The sequence below is a fragment of the Xyrauchen texanus genome, chromosome 20 (genome assembly GCF_025860055.1).
Source record: "Xyrauchen texanus isolate HMW12.3.18 chromosome 20, RBS_HiC_50CHRs, whole genome shotgun sequence".
In the NCBI taxonomy this organism is placed as follows: Eukaryota; Metazoa; Chordata; class Actinopteri; order Cypriniformes; family Catostomidae; genus Xyrauchen; species Xyrauchen texanus.
The window spans coordinates 9,816,091-9,832,887 of NC_068295.1; the positions used below are offsets into that span (position 1 = coordinate 9,816,091).

The 16,797-nt window shown below is 37.0% G+C and overlaps 1 protein-coding gene across 4 annotated transcripts in view; it reads right to left on the minus strand.

Annotated features, from left to right (window-relative positions):
* Positions 1-16,797, minus strand: part of LOC127661124 (adhesion G protein-coupled receptor B3-like) — a 237,222-nt gene that overhangs the window by 72,917 nt on the left and 147,508 nt on the right. For all 4 annotated transcript variants that reach the window (XM_052151698.1, XM_052151700.1, XM_052151699.1 and 1 more), the window contains 3 exons: positions 16,346-16,540; positions 10,613-10,681; positions 3,977-4,085 (listed from right to left, as the gene is read on the minus strand). In XM_052151698.1, the coding sequence (XP_052007658.1) occupies positions 3,977-4,085; positions 10,613-10,681; positions 16,346-16,540 (373 nt within the window). The remainder of the gene's footprint in view (positions 1-3,976; positions 4,086-10,612; positions 10,682-16,345; positions 16,541-16,797) is intronic.

A 16,797-nucleotide genomic window follows, 5' to 3' on the forward strand; every position in this document is an offset into this window, starting at 1 on the left:
CTGTAGAGTCCCCCCTCATTACTGGACCTACCACCGCACCATTTCCCACGTACGGCTTCACAACCCTCGTGGTGTATTTGCCTCGTGTTACCTCCCACTAGACAGGGCAGGATGTGATCTCCGCAGGGTCTTTTCCACCTGAAAGAATAGGACCGGGAAAGACCGCCTTCCCCATCGTGTTTCATAGCATTTAGATGGTATGATTAGACGCTTCACGTCCTGTGTGAGAGAAAAGGCAGCGGCTGCCGGGCTTGCTCCCATGCTAGCTCCCATGCTAGTCATGTAGCACCTGCCCCCACCCCGGGAAACCTAAGTTCTGTATTAGACATCTCTTTGGGTGCATTGGGGAGGTCTACATGCAGCCGACATAGTTGCCTCTAGCATGCAGTAGCCTCTTTGCACCTGTCTCGACAGTTCACGTAACATGGACAGTGCGTGCCGTTTTTAGAGGGGACCCCTTGTGTCACTTCATTCAACACAACGTCAAGTGAGTGACAGAAGGGGAACGTCGTGGTTTCTGTTGTAACCTCCATTCCCCGAGGGAAGGAACGAGATGGTGTGTTCCTCCTGCCACAGCTCTAGACCTACCACCGTAAATGTCCATACCTTATTTTCGGCTCCTCAGTGCAAAATCCTGACTGGCACTCGCTGCCCCGCTTCCCTTTATACCCGTATGTCTGGTGCAGGGCATACAAATTCTGTCTGCCAACATTGGCCTTTTCTCAGGTTCAGATGTACGTTTGGCATCCCAGGTAGATCCCTTGTGTCACTTCATTTGACACAACTTCTCGTTCCTTCCCTCGGGGAACGGAGGTTACAACAGTAACATGACGATATTACGTCTCGTATTTAGAGAAATAAAAAATAAAAACATAAAAAATTGTGATTTTAATGCTTAAAACGAGATTTTATTTGTTTATTTATTTATTTATTTATTTTTGCCAAGGGGGTAAGTAAAATAAACTTAATTCAAAAGGAAAACAAGTTTATTTTTCTAATCCCACTGACAATTTTCTAAAGCATAAACCTCAGTTACATTACTCTGAAAATAAGACTTTATTTCTTATGCAATTTACCTTTTCAAGTAAACATATTTGCTTTTAATAATATATATTAAAGATATTATAGATATTCTTGCTGTAAAGCAAGAAAATAAAGACTGGTTATTATTATTTTTTATTATAATTTTTTGTTATAATGTGCTTCAATAATGTTCTTGGTTTCTTGATTGAATAGCTTCAGGCTGTTTATGCCTCTGTTACCAGCAGCTGTGAGTTGCAACATCATTCATTTCAACCTTCAGACTACTAGAAGATCAATCACAGGTTTACTTTGCCTTGTCAGTGGCAGACGTTAAAATGTTTACAGCTCCTCTCTCCAGAATAATTATAATGTCCATGTTCTGGCTCTGCATTTCATCCTACAACATACTTTACTGATGTGGCCATGTCTGAATTGAATGTTTGGAAAACAACAACAGAGAAATATGCTCTGCAACAGTGGTGACTACAGACTACAGACTACAGGTACACACACAAAAAATTATCTTTTTAATCTTACAGTAATAGTAATAATGTGTCATTGCGATATTTCTTCATAAATCGCAGAAGCATTAAAGAAAATAAGGCGGGAGTGCCTTTAACAGTACACGCTACAGCAGATCGGGGCGAATTCCAATCAAAAGTGATCATCACTATGCCCTACTCACTGTACCATGATTCTTCCACATTATTGCTGTGTAAGTCTTATTTTTTTATTTATTTTTTATGACAGAATACAGTAAAATAACATTAATATGAAAGAAAATTTTGTGAAAGTACTATATATAATATCAGTTCTATAGAAGGGATGGTGAGGTGGAGTGGAGTGGAAGCAGCAGAGATGACAGGATGAAGTGTAGGAGCAGAGATGAAAGAAAGTAAAGAGAAAAGTGATAAGAAAAAGATTAGCAGTGTGATGCACTGTGATGTTACCAGGGTAATACCATGGTACTGAATGATTACAATATTCATATTTCATGATATTTTCATGGTACTCCAAAAAAATAATACCATGGTTTTACAATAGCACATGTCAAAACATGTCATTACAACAGACTGTGACTAAAAAAATATTCTAATACCATGGTACTATTTTTGAGAAAGATAACAGAATATAAAAAATAGGATATGCATATTATAATAATAATAATACAAAATAAACACAAAACTCTCTCTATAAAACATAAACACAATTAAATGAGTGAATTATAAGTACTACTCATTAAAAAAATATCAGTCTCCTAATTTATCCTTCCACCCCAGCACACCACTGCTTTGCAAAAATTAGGTTTACAAAGCAAGTGACAATTAGCATGTACAAGAATATAAATGTACATCACCTGCAGTTGACAATCTGTATTCCATCTAAAACTGTTTTAAATTCCATTTTGATAGCACTTTTAAACCCATTATGCAGTATTATATTATTTATTCTTTTCATGACCTTATACTATTTGAGAGACAACACAGAATGTTTGTACATTTAAATTAATTTATCATACTGCATGGCCATTTAAAATGAAGCACAGAAGGCACAAGGGTAATTAAAAGTAGTGAACAGCAACTAAAATGTATGCTTTCATAAAATGTAAATCAAAAAATCTTAATGCGGATGAAAAGGTTAAACAGCAAATACCTCTATAAATGTAACCTAAATTATGCAATCTGTAATTTCAGAATTGTTTAATTGATTTTTTTAACTGAGCAAACACACAAAACAATAATCTCTAAATGTTTTTGAAGGAGATTCTTATAGTAGCTACTCATATTACTAATCTTTAAATATAAGGATACGCCATTTTACACAACTTCATGACACTTGTAGACAATCCTGTCTTTTTATGTCAAGCAACCTACAATAAGTTAACATTAAAAAAGATACAAAGGTGCCCTTCAGTGGAATTGCCTCTTTAATGCCAGTTAGCTTTTAGTACCATTCAAAACATTGTAGACTCTAGTATGTACTGTCTTTGCTGATAGACAGCAAGGTCATCCTAATCCAGTCATTTCATATCTGTTGAGCTCTGCAATTCATGCAGATTGCAATTTCATGGGTCAATGTCCCGTACGTTCTAACAAAGAGAACTAAGCAAATGTGCTTCACCACCGGTTCTATTATTCAACACCCATTCTATTGAAATGACTGTAAAGGAAAAGTAGTATGGAGGAAGTGACGTGGGAGGATTATATGTAAACAGATGAGTCATGCTTTAGAAATATTTAAAAAACCTTAATACACTGCAGTGAAAAAAAGGCAAACAGATATATTAAAGCTACACTAAGACTCAGTTATATGCAGAAAGATGTGGTAATTTTGTTAACGAAAACTAAAATGAAATTTTCTAAATCTAACATAATTGGAAAACTCTTAAACTTAACTAAAATACATTTTCATGACTCCAATACTAACCAAAATAAATAAAAAATTAAGTAATTAAGTTGTTGTCATTTTTGTTGTTGTTGTTGTTGATGCACAATTCTTGGTATTAGAAAATTTGAAGTAGCCATCATAAAACACTAGATAGCAATAATATTATACTACATGAGAAATGTAATGTTGTTAACCATATTTAAATTATATCATTTAAAAATTAACTATCAGTTAACTTTGGCAGCCCCAAAATAGTAAAACTAACAGTAAATATAAAACTAATGAAAATTAAACTAAACTAAAAAAAAATTAATTAGCTCTGGAAAGGTGTAGGTGGATGGAAATCAATGCATGCTGTAAAAGTTATAACTAAAGACAAATACATTAAGTGAAAAGGGCTTGTTTTTAATAAACATTATTGACTGATGGTGTGTGTCCCCCTTCCTCTCTATGCACCATTTATCCTCAATTACTGACGACACAGAGTTGATGGGAAGAATCAGTGAGACCTGCAGTCTGTGAGTGGGAGGTATGAAGCTTTCTCAGAACTGTCTGAAGGTCTTACCCAGGTTTCCTGTCATCAGATAGGCATTGTGGAAGTCCTTCATTCCCAGGCCGACGATGTGGATGAACTCTTCAATGACTTGCATGAGCTCCACCGACCCTGGGTAAATCTGGGAAGGGAAAATAAAGGGAAAAAATCAATAAAATAAAAAACTCTGTTTGCAAATGACTATCAAACACAGATGCCATCAGACATTAGATGGATTTTTCATCTAATTAAATTGGACAGACAGACAGACAGACCGATTGACTGACAGACAAACAAACGGATAGTTAGACAGACAGACAGACAGACAGACAGACAGACAGACAGACAAACAGACAAACAGACAGACAAACAGACAGATTCCTGTAGATAGACCAACCGACCGACAGACAGACAGACATATAGATAGACAGAACGAAAGACAGGAAGGCAGGTTGACAAACAGACAGTCAGTCAGACAGAATGACAGACAGACAGAGAGACAGACATATAGATAGACATACAGATAGTCAGACAGACAGACAGGCAGTCAATAGATAGACCGACAGACAGACATATTGCTGTAGATAGACTGACCGACAGACAGACAGACAAACAGATAGACAGACAGACATATATATATAGACATACAGATAGTCAGACAGACAGTCAATAGATAGACCGACAGACAGACATATTCCTGTAGATAGACTGACCGACAGATAGACAGACAAACAGATAGACAGACAGAACGAAAGACAGTAAGACAGGCAGGCATTCAGGCAAACAGGGAGACAAACAGTCAGAATGATAGATGGACTGACAGATAGACAGACAGACAGACAAACAGACAGCTAGATAGACAGATATAGAGACACAATTCAATTAAACTTGACATTAAATGCAGCTAAATGAAACCAAAACACGTAGAAAAAAAGAGCAACTTAGGAAACAGTTAGCCTAGTAAAAACACACTCAGACTAATCCATATGAAAAGAGACTATAACAGTAATTTTAAATGGCATCTAATTCTTTAGAGCTGTGCAACCTGTCTATTCACAGTTTCACAAAGACAAACTCATGCTGCAGAATGATTGTGCAGAGCTCAGAGCCTCTCTAGAGGACCAGTCATCAGTGTCAGAGAAAAGACCTTCCGGTGACGGAACTCAGCTATTTACATCTGCCATCATTCTGAGAGTGCTCAAAGGTCTTTAGTGAGAGCAGACAGGCTAGGAGAAAGCATCTTTCAGCTTAAATTAAGAGTAAGCATTTTTCAGGCTGATCTTCTGGCCATTCAAGAATTCAGTATTTAACTATTCAATATTTAAAGTCAACTTGATGCAACAGTTGCAAAAACATGTAGGGTGGGACATGATTATATTAATCAGGAATTTATTGGATTGTGAAAAATAGGCATTACAAACAAGTATAGAGCCCAGGTGGATGGAGGGCAGTGGCTGAAAAGTAAAAGGGATTTACAATGTTAAATACAATGAAAATATCCTAAACTGGCTAAAGCATGGAACATTTATAACAGTCTCTAAACCGTGAAAAAACAGAATACAGTAACTTGAAAAGTAGCTAAACATCCAGTACATTCATTTTATGCTTTTATTTCAGGAGCAGGTTTTCATAACAAGAACAGTTGATGTATATTGTATGTGATATTTATTGTCATTTTGCAATTATCATTAACTAAACTATATTATTTTAATTCACTGAAATTATATGACATTTTCTGACATTTTTGTCAGAAGACTGAAACTATGACTAAAACAAAAATAAATATATAGAAATGAATGCTGATCTGGAATAATGTTTATGAGCCCAAAACTTTGCCTCAACACTTGGAAATATTCAGGAGTGTTGTCTCGATCTTATTCAACCTCTCCGATATTCCTTTTCAAAGTCAAAAATTTAAGCCAGCTAGCCCACAGCAGTCGGAGCAGACGGGTTGCTGGAGGAGAGTGGTTAAAGTTTTTTTAGATACATTCCACACCCAAATTATCAAGATGAAGTCAGCCGAAGTGTACATTAACAAGTTATTACATCGATAAAGGATTACAAAGACCAACATTTTTTCTGTGGAATAACATGCACCAATGAACCACACACAATAAGACCAGCAAGGTGTTTTTAGAAATACATTTAATTTATGTTGACTTCAAGAAACAGCATAAAAATCACAATCTTTTGTGATCAACCTTTTAAAGAACCTATTAATAAAAATTGTCATCACTAATTGCAGGAAGCAGGATCTTAAACCTTTTACCCAACAGATTTACTATACAAATTTAAAGGCCATATGATGCTGTGCAGCCTTTGGTCTCTCATCTCATTAGCATCATCCTGAACCCTCTGTCCCTGTGACAACAAACAAAGTGCAAAAATGCATTGCAACCAATCTGCAAAAGAGAAAAAAATAAAAATAAAGAAAAAAGCGGGGTGTAGAAAAATAGCACTAAGTGACATTTCATAATTAGCACCCTTAGTGAGATGCAGGAACAGGGCGAAGGAGTCAGATAACTAATAATACCCCTGGCAGGAGTCTTGCTCCGCTTTCACAAGGGGGCCGATCTTGGGCCAAGCCAATCAGACAGACAGCAGACAGAGAGAGAGATGCCGAGGGCATGCAGGCAGACTGGCCCATCCCCCTCGGTCAGACTGGCGGGGGACAGCAGAGAGCATTCCTCTCCATGGCAACAGCGCTGGGCTGTTGATATGTGCAGGGAAGACAGCAGTGCGGGAAATGGCTGGGGCCGACGGCCATTATACGTACCAACCCTGTTGCTGTGTTCTCACACAAATAATATAAAGTGTGCTTTCATATACACTAACTGAGCACTTTATTAGGAACACCTGTAGACCTACATATTCATGCTATTATCTAATCAGCCAATCATGTGGCAGCAGTGCAATGCATAAAATCATGCAGATACAGGTCAGGAGCTTCAGTTAATGTTCACATCAACCATCAGAACGGGCTGGTTTGAGTATTACTGTAACTGCTAATCTCCTGGGATTTTCACACACAACAGTCTCTAGAGTTTACTCAGAATGTTCCCCAAAACAAAAAACATCCAGTAAGCGGCAGTTCTATAGACAGAAATGTATTTTTAATGAGAGAGGTCAACTGAGATTGATCAGACTTGTTCGAGATGACAGAAAGGCTACGGTAACTCAGATAACCAATCTATGTTTATAGCAGAATAGCATCTCAGAATGCACAACTCATCGAACCTTAAGGCGGATTGGCTTCAACAGCAGAAGACCATGTCGTGCTCTTTATTAGGACCAAAGTTTTCGTAATAAAGTTATCAGTGAGTGTTCAGTAGATCACAGTCACTACAAAGTTGAATATATAAAAATATATTACATATTATAAACGCATTCTTATGCTATATAGATTTCAGCCATTAGTGAGAAGAACTAGTGAACTAGAACTAGAATTAGTGAGAAATAAATGTATATGTAAGCAGACATGAGACTAGCCAACCTGGTCTCATAAAATCACATTCCTATATCTATATTTTTACATGATAGCTGTACGTATTGTGGCAGTTTCCTGGTGAAATAAACATTAGAGGCACAACAACAACAATTACTTTTATTCACTTTCAAACAATTTGCTAGTATAACAGCAGATTAATTAAATTCAATTCAATTCAATTCAATGGGGCTTTATTGGCATGAATGTAAACAATACAATATTGCCAGTGCAGAACTAGATTATTAGTTTGTTAACACTTGATTTTTACACAGTTCCTCACACAATGCTATCTTATGACACACTTTTACTATTGTGCATGATACATTTTAAGTTCAAGTGTGATCAAGTTGTGCAGTTGCTCAAATGATAAAGCGTTGAACTTGTGATGCAAAGGACCATGGTATGAGTGATCTCGAGCTCGATTTTGAATCGATAGACGCACCAAAAAATGATGAGGTTGCTTCAGCAATTGTGTTTTCATATCACATTTGCTTTTATGACATTATTGGTTAGTTTAAGGTTTAACGTTTAAGGTAGGGAGGTGGGTGGGTTTAGTTGAATTAATTAAAAAATTTAAACTCGCTTTTGGCATCACACAGTGGACATTTCACCTAAAAATTGTTGCAATACGTGTAATAAAACCACATATAATTTAGCAAAACTGTCCCCACCATCACATACTTTTCATGAGATCAGGCTGAGAACAGCACATTGGTAACAACATACCAAGAAATTCAATAAACCTGTATACAGTATATATACAGTCTATAAAACACAACTGTAAGCAGATACACTAACAAACTAATTATCCTTCTAACAAAAATTTACTAAAATGATTTTGGAATCATGGTACCATGGTAGTAGCATGTTTATTAGACATATACTATGGCAACATATTGCATGTTAGTAATACCTTAGAGCAGTGGTTCTCAACCTTTCTTTGATGAACGCCCCCCCTACTTCATTCCCCTATAGTGTTACTATAGTAAATTCAAGGGTGGTGATGAAGTATACTGTGCCGAATTCAAATGGTTTCCACTTCTCGTGCTTTACTTCTCACCAAACAGGTGCATTGGCCGAGGTTGTATTTGGGGCTGCTAAACCAGATTCTTCAGATGCATCGCTAGACTTCAAAATCAGATGAACCACGGTAAAAATGTGTACTAACCCGTATAATTGAGAACCAACTGACAAACTCCAAGTCTAGATAAACATTTTAATACATAGAGGAACTTGACAATAGATTTGATTATTATGACTGATAAATGCCACCCATTGTAACCTAACATCCCCCTTTCTACTAATTTGCTCTCAGTGCCTGCTGGCATCCTTTGAAAGCCCCCTGGAGGGTGGTACCTACCCCATTGAGAATCCCTGCCTTAGAATACACCAGGGATAATTGTAACCTCTGTTATCACTAACAAGAAAGACTGTTAAATATTTTTAGGGGGTTAAAGGGATAGTTCACCAAAAACCTAAGATGTTAAGAAGAATATATCTCAGCTCTGTAGGTCCATACAATGCAAGTGAATGATGGCCAGAACATTTGAAGGACCAAATATCATAAAGAAGCAGCATAAAAGTAATTAATATAACTCCAGTGGTTAAATCTATATCTTCAGAAGGTATTTAATAGGTGTGGGTGAGAAACAGATCAATATTTATGTCTCTTTCAATTCTTCTTTTTTTTTGGCTACTCACATTATTTGTGCATATCGCCACCTACTGGGCAGGAAGGAGAATTGATAATAAAACAATACATAAATATTGATCTGTTTCTCACCCACAACTATAATATAGCTTCTGAAAATATATATTGAACAACTGGAGTCTTTTGGATTACTTTTATGCTACCTTTTTATGGTAGCAGAGAAGATCAAATCCTAGGTGATTTTAAAACAACAGGTTTAGGCCAATCATTTGCCAGAGCAGGTGACAACCACCTAAGATGTTCTCTAATTATTTGAGTTTGAAGATTTAATCTGTGACAAAGCTGAGAAGGAATGTGAATTGAAAGCTGGCCTATCTGCTCCAGCGACTGCATGCAAAACTCCTTCGTGACCTGCTCCGTGACCTGAACTCCGAACATACTTCAGATTGAAAAAACACATTACTTTCCAATAAAACCCTTGTGACACTGTCTTACTGTAAACTCCATTTATGGGCTAATTCAGTTGACACAAGGGACCATTTTTTGCTCAAGGAAACATGTTTTACCACATCTCTCAGACTGCGGGCAAACACATTAGATGAAGGAGCTCCAAAGCAGCTTATGTTTGATTGACAGTAACATTACCACTGTCTGCTTAAGAGGTATTACCAGTGTAGACTTAAAGACTCCATGAAAAATCACTTGGCAAATGCAGTTTTCTTTCTTGTGTTGATGCATTTCATTTTGAAACAGGAACATCAGGAGCGATATATTGAAGGGTTCCTTTTCTTTCCATGTCATTTAATTTTTCATTTTACAGATCAAGACATCTTTTGTTGGTCCAAAATTCCTGTCAAAGAAACATAGTCCTTATCTATCCCCACCTATATCTATAACCCACCCCTAAAATTATGGTGTATAAGCCCCAAACAAAAACATAAACCCTAGACTTAAAAATCTCATTAATAGGAATGTTCCAGGAGCAAACCAACAATAAATAAATAAAACTAAAATAAAAATTCTGCTTGGCATAATCACATTCACTGAAGAGAGTCGTTAGGATGAGGGGGCATTATCATTCTAGAAAGCATTTGATTGGACAGAAGTTTGTGTTGTGCAGGATGATCAATATTTTTGGATGAGCACTTCAGAATGGAACGCACCAAATGCCATCATCACTGAATAAAAGCATGAGGTCTGGACATACGGTATGCTGCCAATGTTGCTGCCACCAAGTGGATGCAGTGTATATTGCAGCTGTCCTTCCAACAATCAGCACAGCAGGGAGGACTGTATTTGTAAGAGAGAGCTTGATTTGTCGCAGCCCTGCCTGTAGAGACAGCTGCCTTTTTGACCTGACAATTACCTAAAGCATCTGCACCAGTGATAGAAATCGATTTGCTGAGGGCTCATCGCACAATATTCAGCCACAGAGGGACGCACAACACCAGATAATCTCTGCAATGTGACTATAACAAAGCAATCTTGACCTGCAAGCTTCAAAAACACTCAGACATTCATTGAGACCCACCTGTTGCGCATCCTCCCACTTCTCCCTGTTCTCCTCCTCCAAGAGATTGCTGATGATCTGAAAAAAGTTCTGTGGAGAGAAAAAAAAAATGTGGTTAGTAAAACATTGCTGTCATATAAATGATCTATGATAAAGAAGGGAACTAATTTGAGCCCATTTGGATTGATATTTTAAATATGTAATTTATACACTCTTAAATATATAAACATTTAGGGAATTGATATTAACACTTTTTTAAAGCTATTTACAATATATTACAATTTATTCATAATGAATATAAAATTATTCACAATGCCCTATAATACAAATTGTAAAGCACTATATATTTGTATAAAATAATTGCAGCAAAAGCTTTATAATATAATATAATAATATAAAATAATTTTATATTCATTATGAATACTTTTTAATATATTATTAGTACCATTGTGTGTGTGTGTGTTTGTGTGTGTTTTAACTGTGTGTGTGTGTGTGTGTGTGTGTGTGTGTGTGTGTGAAAATTAAATGTTTTTGTCTTGATTTGTATGCTGTACGTTATATGTTGGTGTTTCTGAAATATATTAAAAATTTATAAAAATATAAATAATTTTTAAAAAGAAAATAAAGCTGCTTTTTAGGGTTCCAAAATAAATAAATAAAAATTAATAATACTGTGTAATATAATATAATAACATAATATATGTTCCATTATGTTTAGGCCTCGTATTTTGCTTTATCACAAATGGTATTACATATGAAAAGTGTTGATGATCACATGTTATAAATGTAATGAATTATGTTCTTTAGAGGAATACATGCATATGAAAGTATTGTGTAACTGTTGTTTTATTTACAATTATTATTCATGAGACCATAATACAACTAATACAACTAACTAGGTATATTTAAAAGGTTATGAATTATTTGTGGGTGGTAGAATGGTGGTTGTTTAATTTAAAATTCGCTGGTTCAAATCCCATGAGAGGTACCTCTTGAGTTATAGCTTGTATATTGTATATAGTGTGAATGCACTGTATGTCATTTTGGATGAGAGCATCTACCAAATGCCTAAATGTAAATTATTTAGTTGATTAACATTACTGTATTCACAGGCTTCAAGTGAAATATTACCAAATAGGCTTTACATTTTACATAGTCCTTGGTACAGAAAAACTAAATATGTATAGGTGTTCCCTGAAAAGGTACATACACATAAAGTATACATTATAGAATCTCCCCTGCATTTTAAATGTGTAAACAGCTACTATGGATCAAACTGAGAATCGCAGCAGTGGATTACTGATTATGGGTACGTCCAGCAGCATCGGCTCTAAAACACAGCAGGGATTTTCTGCTACTTTCAATTCAGGGATTGGTTGATCTTCCCTAAGCTCTCAAATGTGGGGAAGAATAAAACAAGGAGAAGAGAGAGTGCCATTCAAGCTTGAAGGCACAAGGAGAGCTGCATACTCAGTGTCCAAAATAAAACTCGTCAAGCAATAAACTTGAGTAAAAGGGCCTTGGTGAGTAAATAATATGTTATTATGTATACTTTATTAGGAACTGCACCATTAGATGGATTAAGCTGGAATGAAAGAATGATAGTCTCCCTTGCTGATAAACGTCATGAGTGATTCAAATCAAACACATTCAAACTATCTACTAAAGAAAGCATGTTGCGAGTCATGCAGAATTATTTTTTTTTACAGAATGACATACAGTGTCAAGAAAAAGTATGTGAACCAACTGTAATTAACTGGTTTTCTGAATTAATTGGTCAAAAAAAATTATCTCATCTTCATCAAAGTCACAAGTATAGACAAAGCACAATGTGCTTAAGCTAACAACACACAAACAATTATAATATTCAATGTCTTTATTGAACACATCCCATTAAACATTTACAGTGCTGCGCAAAAGGTAAGTTAACCCTAGCATTTAACAACTGGCCATTCCTGCTTTAGCAGCAATAACCTCTCAAACAAGCGTTTCCGGTAGCTGCGGATTAGACCTGCACAAAGTTCAGAAGGAATTTTTGACCTTTTGTACTTACAGAACTGCATCAGCTCGGTCATATTTGTGGGATGTATGGTGTAAACGGCTTTCTTGAGATCATTCCACAAAATCTCTATTAGGTTGAGGTCCAGGCTTTGACTTGGCCACACCAAAAGGTGGATTTTCTTTTTTTGGAAGCCATTCTGTAGTGTATTTAGTTTGATGTTTAGAGTCATTGTCCTGTTGCATCACCCAACTTCTACTGAGCTTCAGCTGGTGCACAGCAACAGGATATCTTCGACGCCCTGAAGCAGCAAAGCAGACCCTAATCATGATGCTCCTTCCACTGTATTTTCCCATTGGGATGATGTTTTCAAGTTTTTATACAATGCTCCTTTTACGTCATACGTAGTGCTGCATGTTCTTCCAGAAAGAACATGCAGCAGTCCACAAAATAATTTCCCAGTAGTGTTGTGGAGAGTCAATGTGTTCTTTGGCAAGATTCAGGAGCGCAGCAATGTTTTGTTGGAAAGCAGCAGCTTCTTCATGATGTACTGCCATAGACACCATGGCTGTTTAATGTTTTCCATAGTAGACTTGTGAACTTGTGAGGTTTTAACCAGTTTCAACGATTCCTTCAAGTTTTTACCTTATTGCGCATTCTGTTTCTGTGGTGTTCCCTTTGAGAAATCTTTGCTGGATGACCAAATCTAGAGAGAGAACCCACAGTACTAAATCGTCTCCATTTATAGACAATTTGTATAACAGATGAATACCTTAGATCTACAAGATAACTTTGTAACTCTTTCCAGCTTTATTCAAAGCAACAATTCATCATCATAAGTCTTCTGAAATCTATTTTTTGTAAAGCATGGTCCACATCAGCAGATGCATCTTGTGAACAGCAAACTCAAAATGTTTGAGTGCTTTTTATAAGTCAAAGTAGCTGAAACCCACACCTCCAATCTCGTTTCTTTAATTGGATGCCAGATTTGCTGACTCATTTGCTTTTTTGTCGTCTTTAGGCTAGGGATTCACTTACTTTTTCCACAGCACTGTTAATGTTTACTGGGATGTGTTCAATAAAGACAAGAAAAATTATAATTGTTTATGTGTTGTTAGCTTTGATATAGATGAGCTAACATTTTATGTCTATTTAATGCAGAAAACCAGCTAATTCCAAAGGGTTCACATACTTTTTCTTGCCACTGTATACAGGTGAAACTCGAAAAATTAGAATATCGTGCAAAAGTTCATTAATTTCAGTAATTCAACTTAAAAGGTGAAACTAATATATTATATAGACTCATTACAAGCAAAGTAAGATATTTCAAGCCTTTATTTGATATAATTTTGATGATTATGGCTTACAGCTTATGAAAACCCCAAATTCAGAATCTCAGAAAATTAGAATATTACATGAAATCAATAAAAAAAAAGGATTTTAAATACAGAAATGTCGGCCCTCTGAAAAGTATAATCATGCATATGTACTCAGTACTTGGTTTGGGCCCCTTTTGCATTAATTACTGCCTCAATGCGGCGTGGCATGGATGCTATCAGCCTGTGGCACTGCTGAGGTGTTATGGAAGACCAAGATGCTTCAATAGCGGCCTTCAGCTCTTCTGCATTGTTTGGTCTCATGTCTCTCATCTTTCTCTTGGCAATGCCCCATAGATTCTCTATGGGGTTCAGGTCAGGCGAGTTTGCTGGCCAATCAAGCACAGTAATACCATGGTCATTGAACCAGGTTTTGGTACTTTTGGCAGTGTGGGCAGGTGCCAAGTCCTGCTGGAAAATGAAGTCAGCATCTCCATAAAGCTTGTCTGCTGAAGGAAGCATGAAGTGCTCTAAAATGTCCCGGTAGACGGCTGCGTTGACTCTGGACTTAATAAAGCACAGTGGACCAACACCAGCCGATGACATGGCTCCCCAAACCAACACAGACTGTGGAAACTTCACTGGACTTCAAGCATCTTGGATTGTGTGCCTCTCCATTCTTCCTCCAGACTCTGGGACCTTGGTTTCCAAATGAGATGCAAAATTTGCTCTCATCAGAAAAGAGGACTTTGGACCATTGAGCAACAGACCAGTTATTTTTTTCTTTAACCCAGGTAAGACGCTTCTGACGTTGTTTGTTGTTCAGGAGCGGCTTGACAAGAGGAATACGACATTTGAAGCCTCAGTCCACTCCTTGTGAAGCTCCCCCACACATTTGAATGGCCTTTTCCTGACAATCCTCTCCAGGCTACGGTCATCCCTGCTGCTTGTGCACCTTTTTCTTCCACACGTTTCCCTTCCACTTAACTTTCTATTAATGTGCTTTGATACAGCACTTTGAGAACATCCAACTTCTTTTGCAATTACCTTTTGAGGCTTTCCCTCCTTGTGGAGGGTGTCAATGATGGTTTTCTGCACAACTGTCAGGTCAGCAGTCTTCCCCATGATTGTGAATTCAACTGAACCAGACTGAGAGACCATTTAAAGGCTCAGGAACCCTTTGCAGGTGTTTAGCTGATTAGAGTGACACTTTGAGCCTACAATACTGAACCTTTTCACAATATTCTAATTTTCTGAGATTCTGAATTTGGGGTTTTCATAAGCTGTAAGCCATAATCATCAAAATTATATCAAATAAAGGCTTGAAATATCTTACTTTGCTTGTAATGAGTCTATATAATATATTAGTTTCACCTTTTAAGTTGAATTACTGAAATTAATGAACTTTTGCACGATATTCTAATTTTTCGAGTTTCACCTGTATGTGTAATATGCCTCACATTAAGCCACCAAAACCAAGTTGGCATTGCTGCAGCATGGCGATCTCCAAAATGGGGTGAAGTATCTCTGGAAGAGGGTGAAGTTACTCCAGAAGGGGGTTGTGCCAATGCCAAAATGTGTCCAATATTTTGTGTGTATATATATATATATATATATATATATATATATGTGTGTGTGTGTGTGTGTGTGTGTGTGTGTGTGTATTCAAAATGCAGTGTTATGGCAGGTAATAAATATATATTTCTTGAATTCACTCTTCGGAGTGGCCAAAAGTGCATTTTTGACCCGGTGCTTACTCAATGTTTGCTGCTGTGATTTAGCTAAATAAGATATCCAGCTGGATGTGTGCCTGTCTTTTTTGTTTGCTGCTCTGCATCTGTGCCATGAAAGGCAGGAGAGAGGCAGCGTCTTGGCTCTGACATGCTTGTTTTTTTTACTTGAATGCTTATGCTCCCTCTGGTGGTAATACATCCACTTAAACACAGCATTAATACGTTCCAGAAAACACAAAAGGTACACAGGCGTGGGGAGGAGGGGCAGCTCCAGTTCACATCAGAGCTTTGAAAAAACACTCCTACACCAATCCAGCACACAAACTTACACACAATCACATTACACTCTGTATTATGTAAAAATACCACATTCTCTCAAATGGTTTGTGAGCAATTGGTTAAATTGCGGCATCGTGAAGGTTATGGCCATGCCTTGAGAGTGCGAATGAGATAGACTTAATGAGTATCTCTTATTAGCAGCTGGCACACAGTGTCAAAATCCTAGAAGCTCTTTATGAGGGGCAGAAGTGGAGATCCATTTATCATTTGTGATTTGTTTAAGCGCAGTTTTCTAAAAAACAGCACAATTATCTTTATTGATAGAAATTTAAGTATTTGAATCACATTAACTAAACATTTAGATCTAAAATGTTTACCACAATGCAATATGAATTAAACAAAGGAAACCATATTGGTTCTCCCTTACCTGCACGTCATCAGAAGATGGTTCGTAGCTGGCCCTTTTAAAGGTGTCAGTGACGTTTCGAAGGATCTCCACAGAGGAGAGAAGGTCACCTGCATAGAAATTGCGTCTCTGGGTGAGGTCCAGGAGGACCTTCGTAACTTGGGACATGCCATCTCCTGCCAGATTCCTCTGACCTTTAGCAATGTGCCCCTGGACCTGGAGACAGACACAGGGAAAGAGACTATGTTCTGTGTCCTTCAAAGTCTTTAATACTAAGATACCTATTCATGGTACAGGAATGACGTTGGGATAATGAAAACTACCAGTAGTATTTTATCTAAGTAATGCCTAATTGTGTTACTTAGAGGAAATAACTAATTCTTAAAATGGATGTGTGTAATTTCTGTGCCACTAAATTGCAAAAATAACACAAACAGACATCTCACAATTCACAATGCAAGGGTGTTGTAGGT